At 41.7% G+C, this 25,533-nt stretch overlaps 1 protein-coding gene across 1 annotated transcript in view; it reads left to right on the top strand.

The window, feature by feature from the left end:
- The window catches only part of LOC126199463 (trypsin alpha-3-like), a 196,026-nt gene that overhangs the window by 155,315 nt on the left and 15,178 nt on the right, over nucleotides 1-25,533 (top strand). The window contains exons 3-4 of the mRNA XM_049936383.1: nucleotides 11,891-12,029; nucleotides 20,906-21,072. Of these exons, the coding sequence (XP_049792340.1) occupies nucleotides 11,891-12,029; nucleotides 20,906-21,072 (306 nt within the window). The remainder of the gene's footprint in view (nucleotides 1-11,890; nucleotides 12,030-20,905; nucleotides 21,073-25,533) is intronic.

Raw genomic sequence — 25,533 nt, 5'->3', positions numbered from 1 at the left:
TTACGAAATATGGCAGTGATCCAATCCTAAAACAAAGATTTCACGTTGTCATTTTACTAAAGAACTGTCAACAACTCCAACTGAAAATCACATGAAACAACGTGCTACTGTAACAACTCTATCAACAGGTTTGAAAACATTAATTAATTTAGCATTTCGTTTGGAAGAGCAGTTCCAACCATCAAGCTCATGTGAGCCCCAAAAGCGCCAAAGATGTAACTTTTGCTCAAGAAATCATGAAAAAAAAGTGTGAGTCTATTGTTCAAGATGCAACAAATATGTGTGCAAAAACCACTCTCAGCTTAGGACATTGTGTGTACAATACAACAAAGAATAACTTTATTATGAACAACAATATTTCATAGATTGAAATTTTTGTTAAGCATGAAGTAATGGCTGTTAATTTCTTTACTATGCATTAAAAATTACATTTTCCCCATCAGTGATTAATTTGGACCTTAATCAACTAGGCAGATGAAGCAGAACACAAAAGTTACTACTAAAATGAAAAATTTGTAGACGTCAAAATAAACACGTCTTGTACGAGTTTCTGGCTTTCTTGTACCTCACATTTACATTAAAGTATTTTTAAACAAGCTGAAACGAACATGTATAAAAAATTACCATAAAAAATTGAATCAGAGTAAATGGAGACACTAATAATTTTTGGGGTCACTAGTGGCCCCACGATAGTAGTTGTGATACTCAAAAATATCGATAATAACTCAGGGTTAATAATGAAATCTGTCACACTTCAAAATATACGACAGTAAAAAGCATAAACCGAAACGAGCTGGCAGACGAACTGTTGGCGAGATAACTGAGTATGGGAGTTACGAACCATCTCTGACTACGGTATAAATTATTGGCATGTTCAACTGAAAAGTAAACTTGTCGATTAAGTCCCGACCTAACTGGGCAGCCACGGTCAACAGCACGTAACATGCTACTAGTTAAAATAGTGGCTTTCTCTGTAGCCTTCGCACACAGATGCGCTATTGCTCTCGTTTTTGCATTAAGTTACGAATTCTCACCAAATCCCCGGATCACAACGTAAATCTTGTCGATACTAAACTGTTCTTTAACCTTACCTTCGAGAGTGCCGTACACTTCACTTTTGAGATGGCGCACGACAGAGAAATTCAGAGGACGTACCATGTATCAACTAATCCTGGAGTCCACTGCTCTTCATACCAATCTTGGACAATATGGGCGCGTTAGACGTCGAGTTATATCAGCATCAAACCGTGCCGGTGCCCCACCATTCATGTATCACATACCGCAATCATGGGGTGAATTACATGGGAACTTACAATACTTCTAATTAATTACAATACTACTAATACTTTACATATAATGTCCTGTAGATACTGTATACCATGCGTGCGGCTGAATGAGCAAAGGAATAGAACAACATTGGTAAACATGTCAAGGCTATGACGGTTTTCATCTACAGGCGACATTATCCAGAAATGTGTTGTGTAAATTCAAAACAGTTACCTGAACTGGCTTTTTTGTTTACCTGTAGGGTGAGTGAATGTCAATTCCACACTGCTCTGCTGTTCTTTGTAGAGCTTTGTTGAACGCAGTATACTTCAAGCAGTGGTACGATAAATACTGCATCGTTACTGCATATCAGTTCCTTGGTACAGTTGACAGTGTGCACGTCGTTAATAAGGCTCCTGGAATGGAGATATCTATAGACAAACGTGCTGCAATTGTAGCACTCAGAAAAGCATATTTATCTATGCCCTTAAATGCGAAATAATGCGGCGGGTCTAAAGTGTGAGTCAGAAGCAACAGTATGGAACTACCAAGATCAAGATGACGTCGTAAAACAACCAAACGTGTTGAAAAAATCTCCAGAAATGGTTGAAAACCGGGGCACAAGTTCGCACACAGTTTATAGAAATGAACAAAGTAACATCTGTTGGAACATTAAAAGGGAAACTGATTGTAACCAGCTTGTAAGGAACTGTTTCAGCGAAGAAACCTCTTCTGAAGCACGTAAATAAAGAGAAGGGACTCGAATGGGCTTGGTAACATAGCAAGTGGACACATGAACAGTGGAACAAAGTTTTATTCACAGACGAATCGAAATTCAAGTTCCTATAGCAAGCAGGGAACACCTCTGAGATGTTTCTAATGGAGTCTGGAATCATATAGACCAGGGCTTCACAACATACGTGCTCGCGGAGCAAGCTGTGAGCAGCAAGGCGCGAGCACGGAGCAGCGCGAGCACGCTACCCCCACTATCGGACCAGAGCGGAGAGTGGGGAGAGTCACGTGGGGTACACATCAGCTGCCGCCAGTCGATGTAAATCCGCGGCCACCTGCACGAATATCACTCACGAATTATTACTGCGACAAATGAAACAAATAAAGGAGAATGTACACGTGCCTCATAATTTTATTAGCTTAGTGTATGTCTCTACCATCTGTAGACACTGAAACTAAAGAATTCCACGACAATCCTATATTTTCAACACTTTCTTCAACACTACTTAAAATATCACCTCCGGTTGTAGTGTTCTTCATGGCTACTACATCGAGGAGCTCATCCCTCACCTGAAGATCTCTATTAACACCTCTAATAAATATGGCAAGCTGCGCTGTTCCAGTGATATCAACACTTTCGTCTAGAGCTAGAGAATACGCCATAAAATCTTTACAGATATTTGCAAACTGGCTCTGGACGTCGTCTGCCATGTCCTGTATGCGACGCATAATGGTCATGTCAGATAATGGCACAATCCGAAACTGTTCAGCTTGAGATAGACACAAATGATCCGCTGCAACTACAAAACCATCTTTTATTAAATCGCCATCAGTGAAGGGGCGCAGGGAATTTGCTAAAAATAAAGCAATTTTGTAACTCACTCTGAGAGCTGCCTCAGTTGATTTTTCTTCGTCGTCCAGATCTTCTTCGGATAGCTTCCTTTTAAGTTTAATAGCTTCCTGTGCACGATCTGGTCAATCACATTTTCCACGTCCGTAGTCTTTCGCGTGGTACGACATATAATGTCGCTGCAAATTAAATTTCGTAAAAGAATTCAGCGTTTTGTGACATACTAATCATTTTGCAACACCATCTTTTTCAGTAAACAGATACAATTCCTCCCAATGGGGGTTGAACTGTTACGAGGTGATCTAGTACTTTAAACGTTACACAGTCAGCGCGAATTCAATAGGCACGCTGCGGCCCTATTCAAACGTGCGCGCGCATTTCCCCTCCCTCCCCACTCCGCGTCCTTGCAGCTGCTCGCGAGCAGGTGCCTGAGCAGACGCGAGTACTCGTCCTCAAAACCGGCCAGTTGTTAAGCCCTGATATAGACTGACAATCCCTATAAAAACTTACATCAGCGGAATCCTCGGGTATGTAAGGCAGTCATTACATTCAAGGGAGGACACTTTTATTTTCCAGTTGGCCTTATAAATGTTTAAGTGTATATAACTATATGTTTGGAGGAATGAAGTTACTGTTTGTGTTCATATCTGAAATGTCAAATAGTAGTCGTGGTTTATTGAAATTAATACACGATGCCGTAATCGAAAAGTTTACATTTCAAATGCTTTTACATTGACAAGGACAAAACTTCATACCGAAGTCCTCGGCGGCTGGTAAACAACCATACGCAACTATTTCACGTAAGTTTCGTATGCGGACCCATTTATACTGAAACGGTTTTGCCTCCGTTATCGTATACTTTCAACGTGTCAGTTTTCGTTGTTAAATGCGATGCACTTAGTATACAGTGTACAGTCAAACATCCTTCAAAGAACGTTGTGGCGTAGTGCTTATGCAGTGTCTGGGAAGAGTGACATCCAAGTACTCTTCCATATTTGTAGTTTTTCTTTCTAAAGTTCCCCAAGTTCATGTCAGGCAGCGATGTACCCCTATATAACCCAGTTTCTGTCCGTATGACTACGTACTCTCTATCAAGTAACCTCAAAAGTGTGACCTTAAATTCGTAAGTTTAATTCATTCGTTCATTCATTCATTGTGATAAATACGCCACAGTTATGCTGTTTTCATAAACTGAATCGTACATCCTCGTTTGAAAAATTTGCTGGCTGTAAAGAGTATTCATACGAACTCACAGACTACGAATAATTAATTTTACCTGTTGTACAAACTGAAAAATAATGGTATATTTTTTTTAACCACTGGTACTTTCTCTACACTCCCGAAATAAATCTTTCGTCATGGTTATTGCACATGTCGAAGAGACTGAAGTCTCATCATAGTGGCTCACAGTCCATATACTGGTTTATTATGCGATTAATGTTACATGCTGTGGTACAATACATTATGTGTTCACCTGCTGTAACAGGTTCCATAACATACAGCAGTCTGCGTGTGAATCTGTTTAACTTCACTAAAACTGCATGCAAATAGGACATCAGCGCCACATTCGTACTCACTCGCAGGCAGAACAAACACGCGATGTTCGGGTTAACCTATTTGTGTCTGTCCTAATAACAGACTGCAAACACTCTGCAAAGCGACCGTACCTACCACAACATCGTTTGTTGTTTGTTGACGGCAGGTGCACGCCATTCATTTCTCGCCCACTTGATATTTCGTTTCATACATGTACATCAGATTTGCTACAGCAGTACGCAACAAGCACAGTAAAGGATGGAAATTAATTAATGACTTTTATTGACACTATTTCTAACTGTGCACGTCCACTGAGTTAATCCACAAGCTACAGTGCATTGACTAGCCAAGCGCACTTAGAATCAGTAGTCTTGTATCACTCCTATCTGCAATGAGGAATGTATGAGAATATATAAGCCTTGGTGTATTCACCATGGCCTCTTATGCAAACGCACTATTTATATCCTCATGCAGTTGATATTTTTTACCTTCTACTGTTCCTTTCAGCACTAAATTAAAAGTACCGATAAAGTTCTTTTATTTGTGGAAGTACCCATTCCTTGTGTTAATTTACGTGGCTCGGGAAGTAGCGGTAGATGACAACAATTATAAAACATACCGAAATGTGGGAATTAGTTATTCCGTTTCTAGAAATAATCAGGTGAAGAATGTGAGGACAGATTAAACGATTTCCTAAAGTCAGGAACAAAAGGAACAACGCACGGATCAGTCTTACTTTTGCTGACTAAAACATTAAAATGCTGACAGACCGATATGTAGTTGCAAATTCATGTTTCTTGAAATCTGAGACGCAGTGACGGAGCAGGGGTGAACCATTTTATTTCCATCTGCAGGTGTACGATCTTAAGACGCCAAGCGTCCAAGTTTGAGCACATGCATGAACTTTAGATCAATACACGTATACGCAAAAAAAAATGAGGGCTAAGCACATATTTTTCTTCTCGTGTTTGTACGCAAAAGTACTTGTGCCCTTGGATATTTCACTGTAAGGGAATATATGATCTATTCCCAGAATATTCTCTCATTTGCAAAGAGTTAATTACATCTTTCAGGACTGACTACTGGCAGAAAAACAAAGCTCTATTAAAGTATGACACAAGTTCTGTGAGATAAAACAGTCACGTATGAAAAACAGGATGAAGAAGCGTGAATTATATCAGCCGCCATTAGGAACAACCATCCGCAACCAGTTAATATTATGTATAGTACAAAGAAGTGAGCAAGTAACGCCGATTGTCTAGTAGCGTAATACTTCGTTCACACTCGTATTTATACAGATTTTAATTACTTGTTTCTGTTAACTTCCTAAGGATTCCTCGGATATTTTAGCGTTTCAGGTCGGTTCCCCGCAGGGGCTTCTTTAACTTGGTTTCTCTGCCGGTGTCGTTTTTTAATTAGCTTAAAATAAATATCATGTTTGGATTCTCCCAGCTGTAAAATTAGTTTTCCTTTATTTATTTACACGGTCGAAAGGCGACCAAGAAATCTTAATTTCCCAATAAAATTTATGGTTGGTTTTCATTAAGCGACGCGTTGAAGAGAAAGATAGCACAACCTGCTTAGCTTTGCAAGTACGGAAGTCATAGTGAAGCACCCAAAATTTATAAAAGAAATTTGAACATGTGCTTTTAAAACTTCTTGTTATCTAAATTTGTTACGGAAATAGCGGCGGTTCTACAATTTCTACCATGTGGGAGTAGTAAGCTTTTACTCTCAATAAACCAGTTACGTGCTTCCAAGCAGATATATCAGAGAAATCATTTAGATTTTGATAGGCTTTGAATATGTTCTAAAGTAGAGCAAAACCAGAGATACATTTTTATACGTGCCAATATGGCTGTCACGAGGGTGAAAAACTACCATGAGTTAATATTTCTGAATGATTGCGATAGAAATGGTAACAGATATGGTTCAAATGGCTCTGAGCACTATGGGACTCAACTGCTGAGGTCATTAGTCCCCTAGAACTTAGAACTAGTTAAACCTAACTAACCTAAGGACATCACAAACATCCATGCCCGAGGCAGGATTCGAACCTGCGACCGTAGCGGTCTTGCGGTTCCAGACTGCAGCGCCTTTAACCGCACGGCCACTTCGGCCGGCGGTAACAGATACAAAAGGAAATCAAATAAATGTTGTATCGCTTTTAATGCACATTAGCGCTACGCCACCCCGGTACAGTGATTTTGCGCAACTGCACATACAACCATAGCATGCCTCCCTCTTCTTTACACACCTCAAACCACTTGGTATTCCCCTTAAACAGAACAGCACTGCCAACTCTAAAACCCAGCCATAGGTGCTGTAACCAAATGAAGTTATATGATTCCAGAGACTTTTGAAATCTCATAAGGAACACCCTGAGTGCGAAGTCGCAAAAGGCCGAAGATGTTTACAGCATTCGACGCCCCACATATTGTCTAAAATGCAGTCACGACAGGGGGCGGGACTGAAGGTATAAAATGGCGAGTACAGCATGAGGCTGGGTGGTGTAGTTGCTTAGACGATGAGTAACTCACAACAGTGCTACAGTGCTAGTAATGTTGATACAACGCAGACCAGTAGCAACATTAAACAAAGGAAACATGGCGTTATATTTACAACAACAGTTGACGAAGTTGACATGTCGTTAGAAAAGAACCAAGGAATTTTGGAGAGTGAGCACGAACCGGCAAATGAAGTACTAGCTTTGCTGCAAGATGAGTCAGTGGAATGTGTGGTGTAATACAAGCTCGACCGTGCGGACACTGTGATGACGATACGTAATTAACAATTGAAAATGATATTGAAACAGGTGTCGGACAGGGAGCTGCAAATCCTGTTCCAGTGAAACAGCCGGCCTCGGTGGCCGAGTGGTTCTAGGCGCTTCAGTCCGGAACCGCGTGACTGCTACGGTCGCAGGTTCGAATCCTGCCCCCGGCATGGATGTGTATGATGTCCTTAGGTTAGTTAGGTTTAAATAGTTCAAAGCTCTAGGGGACTGATGACCTCAGATGTAAAAGTCCCATAGTGCTCAGAGCCATTTGAACCATTTGAAACATATTGAACGACAATCGTTGTCAAAGGAGCCGGTATTAAATATAATAACGTACATAGAAGATCCAAAAAACAATTATGAAGAGATTTCGAATAAGCCGGCATCAATATGACCATGCAGTGCATAAGAAGAATTACAGATATTCAAGGGAGGATAAGGTGAAAAAATGATGTTAGTGGGTTTTACAGAATGTGCATCACAACGACCTACTATGTCACGCACATCAAACTGCTCGCGATATATATTGAAACGTCCCCTTAGAAAAATTAATGAATGACTGTGCTGATAAACCTCTCACGTTATTTGCTTTTCAAACAGCTGAGCAAAACTGAACGTACTCAGACATTACTCTCTTTACTTATTCTGATCGACACTAAATTGACACAATATTTTTAGGGCAAAGCAATCTGACTTTAAATAATCCGCACAAAAGGATGGCCCTGACTAACAATAACCTATACCTTTCATGAATCACTTACCTCACAAAAATCTTCGTTACTCGAACTACTGCAATACAGCGAGCGCCAATACTGCCAGCTAAATAAAAGATTCGAACTACTGAAGGCACTAACTGATAGGCATAGTCAGCAACTGAATGATTTTGATAGAGAACAAACAATGTATTTACCTTAATAATGTTGCAAAGTCATAATATTACAAATTTACTCTTTCTGATAGACACACGTCCAGATCGTCCGCTCTCAAAATTCTGCCATTTCTCTCCCCGCATCCACCACTGCTGGCGGCTCACCTCCAACTGCGCAACGCTACGCGCTGTTAACGGCCAACTGCCCAACACTACAATACGGACTCTCCCAACAATGCCACCCAGCCACAGACCGCACAGCACAGCCAGTGATTTTCATACAGAGCACTAGGTGGCGTTACCAATATAAAAAACTAAACAGCATATTGACAATATTACAGTGATTTCAAGGGACGCAGTAGATGGTTGCATAATTGCAGACAGTGATACGGAACTGGAAGACGTACGATAATGAAATTTCAAACAAAGTGTCAACTTGATGAAGCGCAGCCAGCTGCGAAATCGGTCCGAAAATTTGTAGATGAGAAAACAAACTTATGCCATTGTTCAATAAGGAATTTGTTTTCTACTCCGACCAATGGGGCTTTGAAGAGGAAATGTATATTAAAGGAACTCTGGAAATAAGAGATAGCAAGAGAATAGTATGAAGACTAACATCACTGCGTTAACGCATTCATATACAACAATGGCAACTGTTAATCTGGATGATAAATTGGCTGGAAAGTTATTTATTGTGCTGCGAGTAGTGGGAGGTGCTCTGCCCCTAAGATTCTTTCTAATATGCGTGATCTTGCAGGGGAAGTAAGGAATTTTTTCGTCACAGCAAACAAGAGTGGGTAAATGGGCGTACGAGATACACAACTATCGTATGAGAACTGATTTCGGCCAGTAACTGGTCAAATAAATTGCTTTGGCTTGATTCCTCGTATGTGTATAAAATTCATACATCTTTAGAGCATACTATGCCTCCTGAAAAGTGTCTGACATTGTAGTTCATACCACCTGGAAGCGCTGGATAAATTCAGCCTCTGCGTGTATGTTTCTTCTGCGCTGTTTAAAACATATTATTTTCCGTTCTGCAGCTATGCCTTAAAGGATAGCCAGTTTCACGATAATATCCCTGGCAGACTGTTTCTAATAAGGTTGCACGCCATCACATTCAATCAGTTCTCATCAGCCTGTTATACCAATGTGTTTCTGCATGTATTCTATTAGATCGGATGCCTAGCTGAAGGTCCTACGCGGTTGGCAACTCCCAATCAGTTCGGCTTCGACCCTGGTAGTGCTGACCTTTGTGATCACTGCGGCCCGACTTTTAACATTCGGTGTTCATGGTGCAAGTTAATGTTTTGTTCTGAACAGTTCTTAAATGTCGATGATGTCTACTTTTTGAAGCGCAGTGGATACATCCCGTAGAAGGTTGATATCACCACCTCCCAGACACTCATTTTATGTCTGTCTTCTGATGCATGTGCTGAGTCATTAGCAGCTAACATTTTTCCTCTCGTTATTAACGCAACCCTTTCAAATGAGTCTTACTAAAGACAGAACTTGCGGCCGCTCACTCAGTGTGTTCCTTGTCAAACATCTCCGGGGTGTTCAAAAAGTCTCTCTGCAGTGTGGTATGATTATTAGCCGCGGGTACCGTTTGATTGTTCGCCTGCCTGGGTTACTTCCCTTCAAGTGGACTCTTCCAACATTCCACTGTTTCGTTTATCTCAGCCAGCGCCAGTAGAATCGTTGGTGTGTGTCGTTACGTGTTGACTTGAAGGTTTAAGTTTAGTTCCTTAGTTCGTTTTTGTCACTGTTAAAATGCTAACCATTGAAGAACGTGTGTTTTTAGTCGATCAATTGTTCAAAGCTGGTGGTAAATACACAGTTTCAGTTCGTCAAACATTTAATTCAGTTTTCCCCGGATCAACACTCCCACATCGCGAGACTGTGAGAGGTTTGATTAACACGTTTCGTAGTACGGATTCAGTGACAGATGCACCGGGAAGTAGTCGTCCTAGCGTTTTGTCTAAGGATAAACTACTCGATATTTCCGATAAAATGTCCATGAGTCCGAACAAGTCAGCAATAAAACTCGCCCAGGATATCGATGTTAGTGTCGCAACGGCCCTCACAGCTGTAAGGAAAAAATTAGAACTTTTCCCGTACAAAGTGACAGTCGTACAAGAACTGAGAAATACTGATAATAGCAAGAGACTCATTATTGTCAATGGTTCAAAAATTTCCTGCAACAAAATGGAAGGGATATTCTTAATAAAGCGTTTTTCACTGATGAGGCGTGGTTTCATTTATCCGGGTACATGAACTCGCAAAATTCTCGTATGTGTACTGCAAATCCGTTGTCTATTCATGAGGAACCACTTCATTATGTGAATATAGTAGTTTCTATTGCAATTTCTAGACGTCAGATGTCCCTATATTTTTCAACGAAGCAATAAACTCACAATGTTACCGCAGCGATATTCTGTACCCATTCAGAGGAGAACTTGTGTTATGTGAAATACTGGACAGTTATTTTCAACAAGATGGTGCAACCGCGCATATGGCCTGAATTTCAATGTCACTGCTTGCTGATGTTTTTGGTGTTCGCATGATTTCACAGGGACTTTGGGCTCCACGGTCGCCTGACCTAACACTACCTGACCAAAATGCATCGATGAACTGAAAACTGCAATATGCACTTTCACTGCTTTGCTACAGAAGTAATGTTATAGTTTGTGTTTGGAAACATGATTAGATGAATTGAATTGTGTATTCATCAACAGGGGGGACACTTTAAACATTTAATGTGAGAACTGTAAGTAAAACGGATATTCATTAAATTAATAACTTGTATTTCACTGAGTTTCATTTCGGTGTATTTAGTGCGGCATCGGCACGCTCGGCTAACAGTAATACGGCACTGCGGAGAGACTATTCGAACACCCCGTATGATGTATATATGCTGAGCGCAGCGGCAAATGATGGTGACACGACAGGTAAGTCCGTGCAGTTCGCCTCACGGGAACTGAGTGCAGCCGTCTTGCCAAACAGCGTCAGGCAGACCTGGACGGTTACCCATACAACAGCTAGCCTAAGCCCAACAGTGATTTGACGGGAACTGGTGTTATTACTGTGGCAAGGCTGTTGGCACAAGACCTATAATCTCACACGTTTTGATTTTCATGTTCTTGTTTGATCTTATCAACTTTTCTTTTAAATTTGAAAACTGTTTCTGTTCATCGTATTTTGGGAACACAATGCGATCACCACTGGTTCGCATAACTGGTCTTCAGGCAGCAGGTGTTACTTTTCTGATGTAACTGCGCCGTATGATCGATGTCCCCTTGAGGTTATTTGTCAATACCAAAACGCTGTCACTTCTTGCCCATGCTGTCCTGACCTACGTCAAAACTGAGGATATTCAACTGTGACCCTCACAGGACGTTCTCTATACTTGTCACCCACTGAAAAGATCTTGTCGTGCGTTGCCCCTAGCCAGTTGCACAACTGAAAAACTACGACATGAGACTAAGCAGCGTGGATTGGCGTACTGTCTGTCATATAAGCTCAGTTAGCCTCAATGCTCAGACGTGTTAGGGCTGTTGTTAACAGCAGAGTTGGCAGCGCTGTGTGCGTAATTTCGCGCAATGCATATCCCCATCAACCAATAATTTTAATCAATTATTTTTTTCTATTAAACTATGAAATTTCCTTATTCGCAATTTCATTGGGTAATAGTGTATGTTTGTAATGTCTCTACGCTCAAATACTGGTCGTCTGGGAGATCAAATTAGTACATGATTCTACAAGATTCACACTGTGGCACTCACACTTTGATGAGGAGCACGTACCAGATGTTGATATGTTCGCTGCATTAACACTGTTTTTCTCACTTTCCCACCGGCAGGCTGTCGACGTTCGGTCTGGCTGTGCGGTCTGGCAGCGAAACCACCAAGAGGGGTGGAGCACTGCACCCTGCTGCGGACAGGGCTTCTCACGTCCACTACGACTTCTTCGGACTCGACTACGACATCGGCCTCATCAAGGTAGGCCACTGAGACAGGCTCAAGATTCGTAACGTCACTTGCCTTCACCTTCCAGATCTACCGTAAGTTTGGCATAAGGGAAATGTTCGTATCATAGCACGTAAAAAGCGAATATATCCTGGCAGAGTTTGAGATGTAAAAGAAGAAAACTAGTATTTCGACATAAGTGCCAGCTTCTAAGATATTTAAACCAAAACTTCTAGACATATTCGCGCTTTCTTACTTGCCAGTATTAGTACTCACGACATGTAATATGAAGTATTGTGTCAAGTAAAGTAATGTCACTCATGATATTATCTCCCCAGTAACAAATCCACCCCCAAAAATCCATTACCCCCAGAAAAAATTTATAATTTTTTTTAAATATTACATGTATTCTCTTCAGCCATATAATATTTTATATAGTACTCTACAGCTGGCGAATCTTTTGGATTTTGGGTACACAGTCAGGGACTTCAGACTAAAAATTGCAAGATGCAGGTCATCTTGAGAGATCGCTATGAGAGATCACTGGGCTGGGGACGTAGGGTTAATTTGTAAAAAGCGCGAATATGTCAAAATTTTGTGATTAAAGTATCTTTGAAGCTTCCAGATAAATTGAAAAGCTAATTTCCTTCTTTGACATCCCAAACTCTTTGCTCGACATATTTGGCTCTTTCTGTGCTCTGATAGGAGAATTTTTATTCTGGTTCTCAACTTTTACTCTACCATAATTTTGGCGTTAGAGCTCCATAGCTTGGCAATAGTAACAGATTTTTGTCGACTGTGCCGACGACTGATCCGGTATACGTTTCTTTTATCTTTCGCTTACTTGTATTGCAACAACGAATAAAGCTTGCGCAAAATAACAGCACACTCGTTAACTACATGTGTTTTTCCCCATTTATAAATTGTGAACCGATTTCCACAAGTTTGAAACATGTAAGTGGCATGCGTAAAGAAACTCAGTAGATGTTCAAACTGCCATACAAATTGCCGCTGGTCCGGACTAAACCAACCCATTGTACCCTATGTTTCTAGCTCGAATAGGAACCGAATACTAGGACCCCCCAACCATAACGCAAGTCTGCACGCGGCCGTTGTCAAACATATTTCTAACAATAGGAACAGCCTACAGTTCTACACAGCCTTCAATTGCGACTTCATTTGAGATATCTGTGGCTAGTAACAGTCTCAAATTTTGTTTGTCATCCTATCGTCCTTAGTTGCGTGTAATAATCATCTATGTCGATATTTACTTCATCAGTACAAAGTCTGTAAATGCTATTCTACATAGCTCTTGTCCTTCTTCTCATTTTATACCTGTTCCTCTGCTAACTGTCATTCGTATTTTTACCAGCACAGTACTAAGAAATTAACACTCATTTACGTAATTTTATCTTTACTTACAACATATGATGTCATTTTCACAACACGAAGTACATGAATGTACATTACTTAATGTTGTGCTAATAAGAATTAGAATGACAGTAAGCAGAATAACAGCTCTAAAACAAGAACAAGAACAAGATTATCCACGTTGACTGCAGTGGAGTTACAAGACTTATCCACGTCGTTGTGTCATAGCAGTATCTATAAATCAATGTTAGAAACACTCGTATCAGTTTCATTGACAAAAGCCAAATATTGCTTACATGAGTTTAAAATCAAGGTATGTGATTTTGTAATAATTACAACAGTCCAGAGAAATAGCTGAAAGACGATACTCAAAATCAGTGATAATGCTTAAGAAACTTCTCTGTCTGCCAAGGAACATCTGGAAAGCAACTTCGGAACGAAAGAGTTAAAAAAACTGTAGTTTTGCAATTCCAGCTGTCCTACCAAAGGAAATTACAGTAACTTAACGATGAATAAGTATCGACATTTTCAGCATAGTTGCATAAGACTTATTTTGATATTTTATGTTGCCGACCAGATATTGGCCCATATACCCCTATTCAGCAAACTACTGCAAAAGTCATTACGTCACATGAACGGTCTTGTGTGTACCAAGCTCAGTTGAGTTTTTAAAAAATATAAATCATGAAGTCAACTGGCTCATCCGCAAGATTTTCTGCATATCTGGGTTACAAGCTGAGGTGCTCTTCAATATCCGTTACTCACTTCTTAGTGAATTGGTACTTAACAAGCAATCCCTACTATGACAGTTACTGAGAAATAATATCAGTCCCCAATACTTCCAATTTAATTTCGCCTTCGAGAATGTTTCTAAACGAATAGCTTGTCTTACTAAATAATTTGTTCGACAATGTCAACTCCAAGTAGAACTGCTTACTGTAGTCTGGACTGATACGTGCCGCTTTTAATTCTACCACACCACTGTCTGCTGTTATTACTTTTCTGTGACTAACGTTGTATGCACAGCAACTCTTCCTAACTGCTGACGATCTGGAATGGCAACTGATACTGCCCGCTCTGTCCACGCTTTAGATGTACCCATTTTGGCGATTCTTCTATCTTGAATTTCAGGAAGTTCCTCGTTTAAATTATTGCTGATTGTAATAAGGCAGTGTCTGGGAAGGAAATATATGGAGAAAAATTTATGGTGGGATGTTCAGTAGGGGTGAACATTAAAAATGTTCAGACCCCCCGATCACACTCATGTAAAATCATATATCCAATTTTTGTTTAAACAAAACGCGATCATTTGTTGAGTACCGTATGAAACACAAAGAATTAGACGTGCTTTCCCCCATAATCTCACTTCTTTTAAATTCTTCTTTATCTAGCATTGTTTATAGAAAGCATCAACAGTCATTGATTTGCCTTTGTGTTGCACATAGTTCATATGCACCGTCTCCGTCCACCCTTTTTTCTTTTCCCATTTTAAACGTTATCACTCGACCTCCAACATTCGCCACTGTTTTAAAAACCATCTACCACACCAACATCTACACGGCGTCGCACTATGATACCATTTATGCAAATCAAAACTAAGGAAGTATGTTCTCTGTCCAAGATTTTTAGATGCATTAAGAGAATTCCGGAAGAAAATTCATTTTAAAAATAGTGTATTGCTGTTTTCCAGTTTATCGCCAATTATATTCATTCTTATACCAAAATAGAAATCAGAGGGAAGGAACAGCAGAGTGAGGAGATCACTTGCTAATCCCAGGACTTGGAAACAACGTTGTAACTGAGGAAGAACTACATAAAAATTGTAAATATCGAATTTGGCTATCAAATTTATCTCAAAATTGGGGTGAATATTAAATGCGTTGAAATGGAACAAGTTGAGAAATCTGCCATCTATGAAACACTATTATTCGATCACACTACAAGATACTTAACTCACCCGCGAGACACCCCCTATACCTAACCCGTTACGGATATAGGACTTGTGAGGGGGGCAATGGGTCGAAGCTGATTTCGGAAGATCATCTATTTGACATTTCCGAGAATACAGTAAACGGTTCCGTGAGATGCAGTGGGTATGATCTGTAGACACAGCGGTGCTCTAAAACTAAAACTAAACTGCTCCCGTACAGGCCATGAAGGCCCAACGGTACCGAACGGCCGTCGTGTCATCCTCAGCCCACGGGCGTCACTGGATGCGGATATGGAGAGGCATATGGTCAGCAGACCCCTCTCCCGGCCGTATGTTAGTTTCCCAGATCGGAGCTTTTACTTCTTAATCAAGTAGCCCCTCTGTTTGCCTCACAAGGGCTGAGTGACAGCGGTACTCTGAAAGACCTGATATGTGGTGTCGAGTTCCAATTTGGATATTTCGTGCTTCACGAGGCTTCATTGTGAACAGTTGTTGTTATAATTGGTTACAAACGTTTCATAAATTTACAATAGACCACAGTCTAAATACGATGTATACACTTAAAATGATACAGAGCACGCAGTTCATTAAAGCGGTTTATTCACCAAAAACACAAGTAATTGGAATAGCTTGAATTAAAGTTTAAGAATTCCCGCTACTGACTTCAATATACATTTCAGCGCTGTTGGGGACAGTAATTGCAGTTCTTTTCATAATGTCCAAACGTACTTTTATGAGTAGCAACATTTGTTGTTGTTGTGATCTTCAGTCCGAAGACTGGTTTGATGCAGCTCTCCATGATGCTCATGTGCGAGCCTCTTCATCTCCTAATAACTTCTGCGACCTACATCCTCCTGATTCTGATTAATGTATCCATCTCTTCGTCTCCCTCTACGAATTTTACTCCCGGCACTTTCTTCCAACATTACACTGGTGATCCCTTGGTGTCTCAGGAATGTGTTCTACCACACAATGCCTTCTTTGAGCAACTTGCTGAGTCCTACTCAGTACGTCCTCATCAGCTACGTGATCTACCCATCCTATCTTCAACATTATTCTGTAGTATTACATTTCGGAAGTTTCAATTCTCTTTTTGTCTAGACTATTTATCGCCTATGTTTCATTTCCATACTAGGCTATATTCCAAATATGTTGAGAAAAGGCTTCCTGACATATGAATCTATATTCGATGTTAATATATTTCTATTCTTCAGAAACACATTTCTGGCTATCGCCAGTCTATATTTTATATCTTTTCTACTTCAGTGATCATCAGTTACTGTGCTGCCCAAATAACAAAAGTCATCTACTACTTTAAGTGTATCGTTTCCTAATCTGTTCCCTCAGAATTACCTGATTTAATTCGACCACATTCCATTATCCTTCCTTTGCTCTTGTGATTTTCATCTTATATCCTCCTTTCAAGATACTCTCCATTTCGTTCAGTTCCTCATACATGTCCCTGACTGAATTAGAATGTCACAGTTCAAATGGTTCAAATGGATCGGAGCACTATGGGACTTAACATCTGTGGTCATCAGTTCCCTAGAACTTAGAACTACTTAAACCTAACTAACCTAAGGACATCACACACATCCATGCCCGAGGCAGGATTCGAACCTGCGACCGTAGCAGTCGCGCGTTTCCGGACTGAGCGCCTAGAACCGTTACACCACCGCGGCCGGCTAGAATGTCATCGGCAGACCTCAAAGTTTTTATTTCTTTTTTATTTCTTCTCCAAGAACTTCTATTTCTGCTCCCAAATTTTCTTTAAATTCCTTTACTGCTTGTTCGGTGTTCAGAAGAATGAATAATACTGGGGATAGGCTACAACAATGTCTCACTCACTTCTCAACCACCGCTTCCATTTAATGCTCCTCGACTCTTATAATTGCTGCCTTACTCCATGTGAATTATCCTTCTGAATCCTTACATTTATTCTCTAGTCATTCTTGCTTAGCCATTATACACTCTGTGTCACTCTGATTTTTAGAACGTTTGTATTCCCTTTCGCCTGCTTCATTTGCTGCATTTTTACACTCATCAACCAGTTAATTCAGATCACCATCAACTATCGATGGCGAGGAATGACTGCTAGTCAGACTCACGCACTGTACATGTAATATTATTGAGCATGCTGTCCTTATGTACAATGGTGAAGGCGCGCCATCTGTCTGAGTTTGACCGGGGGCAGACAGTGATGGCCCGTAGACTCGGCACGAGCATTTCGGAAACTGCATGACTTGGCGGGTCTCGACGTGTGTTGTGGTGGGTAGCTAGCGAAACCAAGGTGAAACCACGTACAGCCCGCCACTGTGGCCGAGCGGTTCTAGGCGCTTCAGTCTGGAACCGCGCGACCGCTCCGGTCGTAGGTTCAAATTCTGCCTCGGGCATGGATGTGTGTGATGTCCTTAGTTAGGTTTAAGTAGTTCTAAGTTCTAGGGGACTGATGACCTCATATGTTAAGTCCCATAGTGCTGAGAGCCATTTTTGAACCACGTCCAGAAATTTTGGGGTTGAGCAGCCACCCTTCATCACAGATGTCGGCCGTCGTAGTCTAGGCAGATTGATAAAACAGTGCTGGTGGCGAACTGTGTCGGAACTAACATCAAACTTTAATGCTGAATGAAGTACAAATGTGTCTGAACACACTGTGCAGCGAGCTCCCTAACGATGGCCCTCCGCAACCGGCGGCCCATTTTTGTACTAATGTTAACACCACAATGTCGGCAACTACGACTGTAATGGGCACTTGACCATCGACACTGGGTGTTGGCGCAGTGGTTGAGCGTTTCACGGTGTGATGAATCCCTATAGCCTCTTCATCATCCCAATGGGAGTGCGCGAATCCGTCGTCTTCCAGGGGAACAGCTCCTTGACACCTGTAGTGCGCGATGGAGACAAGTTGGCGGCGGCTCCATTATGCTCGGGAGAACATTCTCTTGGGCATCCATCGGTCCAGTGGAACTTGTGCAAGGTACCATGACGGCCAAAAGACTATCGTATATTGGATGCAGACCAAGTGTATCCCTACGTCACGATCACGTTTCCTAACGGGCGTGGCATTTTTCAATAACATAATGCCTCATGGCACGAAGCCAGGAGCGTGATGTGATTCGAGGAACTCAATGGCGAGTGCCAATGGATTTTCTGGCTCCCAGCGCGCCAGATCTGAACCCGATCGAACACATGTGGGATGTGACTGAAAGTGCGTCAGAGCTCATCGGCCTCCTCCCTGGAGTTAAGTGACTTGTGTTTACTTCAAAAAATGGTTCAAATGGCTCTGAGCACTATCGGACTTAACTTCTGAGGTCATCAGTCCCCTAGAACTTAGAACTACTTAATCCTAACTAACCTAAGGACATCACATACATCCATGCCCGAGGCAGGATTGGAACCTGCGACAGTAGCGGTCGCGCGGTTTCAGACTGTAGCGCCTAGAACCGCTCGGCCAACCCGTCCGGCTGTGTTTTCTTCAACTTTTGTGTTAACTGTCTACACCACATCTGCAGTGATGATAGAAAATCACCCATTTCGCACTTCATCACAAGCATTAGTAGGGTCGTCTTTAAATGCGCAATCCCAATTTATTCTCACCGTTCATGGTGTCCGTAAACATCACAGCCTACCAAAGAATTTCCACCGCTTTCACATCTTTCGGTATCTGATGAAAGGATAACGAGTGTGACTTGTGGACAGTCAGAAGACGTTCATGCGTAGACTCCCATCCGCAGAGCTACAGTCGTCATCCTGAAAAAAAATTAAATAATGATAATTACTTTCAACAAATCATACTTTTTAACTTCACATAGGGATCACAAAACACTTTGTTTGCCAAGCTGAACATTTTTGCCATATCCTCTTGGGTGGTTCACGAAGCTCAGGAACTATGGAAACTTGATCACAATATTTCTGCCTGAAATACAGTCATCAACAAATATAAAGTATGTTGGAAGAGGTTCTTTTCCTGAAGTCCTCTGTGAAAGATGCCATGGGCCTTGCAGCAGCCGTGTGGACTCATTGTTGTTGCAGGTTTACATAAGGTACCAGGATCTCTCACACAAGAACTGGCTAACAGAAAACAACTTCCAGTATATCGTATGTAATTGGGAATAATGCGGTCTTTGCCCACTGAAAATGGTGTGAAAACAGCTAAAATTACTTTAGTGTCAGTTCTGCCTCTAGAAACGTCATTCTCAGCCGTACATCGCTATAGATGCTTGCTACCCTGATATCACTGAAAAACTTTGATTCAGTCTATCCCTTGCTTTAGTTTCACTGTCAGTCAAGATTACTCATAGCAACTGTTGGGATACCACGCCTTACACATTAGTTATTGTTCATCAGATACTGAAGCAATTCTGTGAGCAGGTAAGTGAAGATTTCTGCAGTCACGCATGTATACGGCGACGGGTAGCATATGTGAGGGCGTTATGGAGATGGTGGAGAAACGTAAGTTGCAGACGCTTAAAGATAGACGTAAATTAACGCGTGAAAGACTGCATACACAGTTTCGCGAAGCAGCTTTAATTGATGAATGTAGGAATATAGTACAATCCCGTATCGGTCTCTTAAGGACTGCAAAGACAAGTTACATTAATTACAGCGCGCACAGAAACATCTAAGATCTCATTCTTTCTGCTCTTTATACAAGAAGGGATCCCTGAGTTTTATAACATCACTTACCCAGTGCGAAAACAATTACATCGGTCAGTCGATCTACACCGTCTCCGACCGCTGTGCAGAACATCAGTGGCATATTAAAAATCGAGATCTGAAGAAATCTGCAGTTGCTGAGCACAGTCATAGAAGCAAGTACAATATGTTGTATGACAAAACAAAAGTATTGTTCCAACTTCCTAAATACTGGGATTTTGTAATTGAAGATCCTGTAGAAATAACAATATGTGAAAAGAACTTCAGCGTGACAGCGGATATAATAAAATTTTAGCGATGCAAGGAAGCGAGCTGTCGGTGCTGGAAAGATGCAGAGATATTAGTCGCAATGTTGACGCTACTATGGGAGTGGTGGCACCACCAGCGCAGACGTTGGCACTATCCACGACTGAATTACGTAAACACCAACCGATCACAAGCAGCCTATGGGGTGTATAAGACCACCACAACAGCAGTTCAGACTGTCAGTTGCTCCTGACGAAGACAAAGAGGTAGTCGTCCAAGGCTCCAAGTTTTACCCTGAATTGACGCGGCAGGACGTCCGAGCATATTATATACGACAGTACAGTCACGAAAGACTTTGTTCTCAACTTATTGCGAATATTTTATGTTAGGACATTCAGTTAATTATTTCAGCTAAACTATTCTAAGCATTGGTCGGAAAACTGAGAAGTATTAACATTGTGAACATGAAATTAAACAGAAGTTATATCTTGCAATACAGCAAAAATAGTCATAGACTGTAGCGCAATATGTTGAATCGTGCCAGGCCTGCGTCCTTACGTGAGGGAGTTGCCTCCACATCAATAACCAGTGCTGACCCGTTCATTTCGGCAGATTCGTCCTGCAATATGCAGGTGCTTAAGCGCTGCTCGCACACGACTATGAACCAACTGTTTACCTTCACACAGTGTATTGTGCTGTCCCTTAGGTGGATTCGGCTTTCAAGCTCGGACGGCTGGCGCGCCCCCTTCCTCTGGCCAGGACGGAGCCCCGAACTGGAGCCGTCGCTGTGCAGACTGGTTGGGGATCCGCCGCTGGACAACCGCGCCTCCTGTCTGACGGACTGCTGGTTGACTCTCTGCAGGTAGCCAACAGGTGAGTTCTCTTCGTTCTGGCTGCTGTCTTACAGAGATGGTTCCCAAGTATGATAAAATCCTCAAATGTACGACGGGTGTACAATAAGTAATTCAAGACTTTTTTCTGAGGATACCAATACAGCATATCATTCCCCATTCTTTTGGCTACAGAATCATATTTTTGAGTACACTCTACATCTACTACATCTACATCCATACTCCGCAAGCCACCTGACGGTGTGTGGCGGAGGGTACCTTGAGTACCTCTGTCGGGTCTCCCTTCTATTCCAGTCTCGTATTGTTCCTGGAAAGAAGGATTGTCGGTATGCCTCTGTGTGAGCTCTAATCTCTCTGATTTTATCCTCATGGTCTCTTCTCGAGATATACATAGGAGGGAGCAATATACTGCTTGACTCCTCGGTGAAGGTATGTTCTCGAAACTTCAACAAAAGCCCGTACCGAGCTACTGAGCGTCTCTCCTGCAGAGTATTCCACTGGAGTTTATCTATCATCTCCGTAACGCTTTCGCGATTACTAAATGATCCTGTAACGAAGCGCGCTGCTCTCCGTTGGATCTTCTCTACCTCTTCTATCAACCCTATCTGGTACGGATCCCACACTGCTGGGCAGTATTCAAGCACTGGGCCAACAAGCGTACTGTAACCTACTTCCTTTGTTTTCGGATTGCATTTCCTTAGGATTCTTCCAATGAATCTCAGTCTGGCATCTGCTTTACCGACGATCAACTTTATATGATCATTCCATTTTAAACCACTCCTAATACGTACTGCCAGGTAATGCATGGAATTAACTGCTTCAAGTTGCTGACCTGCTATATTGTAGCTAAATGATATGGGATCTTTCTTTCTGTGTATTCGCAGCACATTACACTTGTCTACATTAAGATTCAATTGCCATTCCCTGCACGATGCGTCAATTCGCTGCAGATCCTCCTGCATTTCAGTACAATTTTCCATTGTTACAACCTATCGATATACCACAGCATCATTTGCAAAAAGCCTCAGTGAACTTCCGATGTCATCCACAAGGTCATTTATGTATATTGTGAATAGCAACGGTCCTACGACACTCCCCAGCGGCACGCCTGAAATCACTCTTACTTCGGAAGACTTCTCTCCATTGAGAATGACATGCTGCGTTCTGTTATCTAGGAACTCTTCAATCCAATCACACAATTGGTCTGATAGTCCATATGCTCTTACTTTGTTCATTAAACGACTGTGGGGAACTGTATAGAACGCCTTGCGGAAGTCAAGAAACACGGCATCTATGTGGGAACCCGTGTCTCTGGCCCTCTGAGTCTCGTGGACGAATAGCGCGAGCTGGGTTTCACACGATCGTCTTTTTCGAAACCCATGCTGATTCCTACAGAGTAGGTTTCTAGTCTCCAGAAAAGTCATTATACTCGAACATAATACGTGTTCCAAAATTCTACAACTGATCGACGTTAGAGCTATAGGTCTATAGTTCTGCACATCTGTTCGATGTCCCTTCTTGAAAACGGGAATGACCTGTGCCCTTTTCCAATCGTTTGGAACGCTACGCTCTACTAGAGACCTACGGTACACCGGTGCAAGAAGGGGGGCAAGTTCCTTCACGTACTCTGTGTAAAATCGAACTTGTATCCCATCAGGTCCAGCGGCCTTTCCTCTTTTGAGCGATTTAATTTCTTTCTCCGTTCAATGCTACGGCCTTACGCCACCTTACCAGGCTGGTCGATATTTAAACCAACAACGTGCTGCATCAGTATCCATCCCATCATCCATGTACTACTTCCCGTGGAATGCATACTTCATCGGGGCAAATTGATGTAAGTCGAAAGGTGTGAGTTCCGAAGAAGTAGGGCGGATGAGGAAGAACAATCAAATGGAGCTTTGTGAGCTCCTGCGTGTAAACACTGCCAACAGAGACGTCCAGTGGAGCAGTGAGGTGTTTGATTGTGATCCGTCTATCACCTCGAATGAGAATGTCTGCGAGTTCCAACATTACAGGAGCCACAGTTGGCTGTGGACAGCCGGCACGCGGGAGATCGAACAGGTCTGCGGGACTTTGTTGCAGTGTTATCAGGCGCGTTACCCTGCGACTCACCGTGCTTTTGTTCACTGCCAAGTTTCCGTAGGCGACTATGAATATCTGGAAACTCAGTGACTACTCTCTGCTTTGTACATACCACTGTTACAAACGCCATTCTGAAGGGGTCTTTCATCTGAACTTGTACAGGCTGAAGCGAGAATATTCCACCACGTCCCACGTAAATACCGTGTTCTTTGACTTCCTTAAGGCATTTGACACAGTTCTGTATTGCAGCCTAGTGAGCAAAATACGAGCCTATGGAATACAAAGTCAGCCCCGTGATTGGACTGAACAGTTTCAAGCTAAGCGAACACACCATGTCATTCTGAGCGGAGATAAGTTTTAAAACGTAAAGATAACTTAGGGCGTGCCTCAAGGGAGTATTACAGGATTACTATTTTTCACTATATATGTATGTGTATGTATACCAGCTGCCTTTCCTACGGATCGTAAGGCACACTTCGCCGGCGATTCGGCAGATATTTGCAGTCTAGTTTTTGCAACGTGTAACTGGAGTCGACCCAAACATATACTGTCCATCCCGTCTTTGTATGACTGTCAGCGTTGGTCAACTTCGCATTACAAACTATGAAAGTTATCTAAATAAATAAAAATATAAACCTTAGAGAAACTTGTACTGCCGGAATGTGAAACCTAAGCTACACGGTTTAAGTAAATATTTCTCATAATGAGAGGGAAAGTAGTTCATACTGTAGACGTTATCAATGTGGCTGCAAGAATTTTGAGGAGTATAAACTGCTAGAATGACTTGGACATGGAACCTAGAGTAATTGGCTTTTTAAAATTAGATCACAAAAACGGTCTCTGAATAACGTAAGTTGGCCCTGATTGAATAAATAAAAAAAATCATAATATTCTCTCCTTACCTCAACCTGCGCAAATCTGGATAATGCGTTGCAGTACTGCTCTGTCTTGCGCGCCGCTATGCTAAAGCTGCAAATTACTGTATCTACGCACACACACTAGAGAAGTGCAAGGACATCTCTATTAATTTCAAATCGAACTGTTTTTCGAACATACTTGGTTGGATCACCCATTAAAAATAACTGTAACAGAAAGGTTGTTTTTTTTTTGTATATTGAGAAAAAGTGTTCAAGGCAGATTTTAAATTTAACTTCTCAACACCCAAACAATACACTTTCCTATCTCTCAAATTTAACAACTTTCAGTACAATAACCAAGTTACTTCGATGGCGCAGCAGTATTGAAAAAAAAGTAACATCGTTATTGTATTTACCTGGCATTCCATTAGACTTCTTCCTTCACACATCAGTTTCATAATCATGTCGATTAAACAAAGTAATATATTGAGAGATCAAATTAGAATCGTAATATTGCCATAGCTTCCTCACATGCCTAACTCTAACACAGCTGAACTTCGACAGCTCTTACTACCAAAGCTAAACATTGTCTGCTCCACTGCACCCTCGAGCAGCTCAAAGATACTCCTTAACTTCTGCGATACAACTTACTACATCGCTGCTCGCTCACAAACGATTCAGATACCAAAAGTTTACGAGTCCCTTCAACAGAGTGGTCCCAAATTAGTTTAGTGCGTTATTCGTTTCATCGATATGTATTAAAGGGCACCACAGACCACGAAGAACGGTAAGAACTCCAGCAGTGAATGAGCAGCGCTTCTGCACGGCGGTAACAGTCATCACGAGCCAAGGCGGTGCTGTCGTTGCGGGAGTATTGATTAATCTTCGTGTTTTACTATAACACATCGATAAACGGAATATCGCACGGGACTAATTTGGAACCGATCTATCGAAAGGGCGCGTAAAATTCCAATTCAAAAATCATTTTGTTTGTAACGGAAACAACCCGATGTTTGCATCGACGTTTGGCGTCGCCTGAAAGACGTGATTAAAAGCATCTGAGGCAGAGCTTTTGCTTTGGGAGTTATTTAAAATATCAGGTTCCCAGAAAAACATCCGACTGCGCAGACTGTTCATCTTTTCACAAAAAACCTACGAGTCGTTCCGGGGATAATTGCTTAGTTTCGTTGTCAGACTGAGAGTTCTGATGGCCAGAGCTGCTAGTCTGGCGCCTGCCTGGTGTAAGTGATGCTTGAAGGACCATTCACATTTTGCTAAAAGCGTTCCCCAAAAACGGAAAATCCTATCTTGTTAAAAATTACTAACTTCTCAATTAATTGCAATTACGATCAGTACAAATTACGAACAATATCTGTATACAGTGTCACCATTACCGTCTCTTTGGAATCTCTCGTTCACGCTTGCATCGCACAGAGAATCACGAAACCAATTATAGTCCGAGCTAATGGAACAGTGGTAACGGATTCATTAGAAAGTCGAGCGTACTTGTGATTTATACACCACATACAACGCTTCTTTCAAAA

The sequence above is a fragment of the Schistocerca nitens genome, chromosome 8 (assembly GCF_023898315.1).
Source record: "Schistocerca nitens isolate TAMUIC-IGC-003100 chromosome 8, iqSchNite1.1, whole genome shotgun sequence".
Classification (NCBI taxonomy): domain Eukaryota; kingdom Metazoa; phylum Arthropoda; class Insecta; order Orthoptera; family Acrididae; genus Schistocerca; species Schistocerca nitens.
This window is presented reverse-complemented; position numbering and strand designations above follow the sequence as displayed.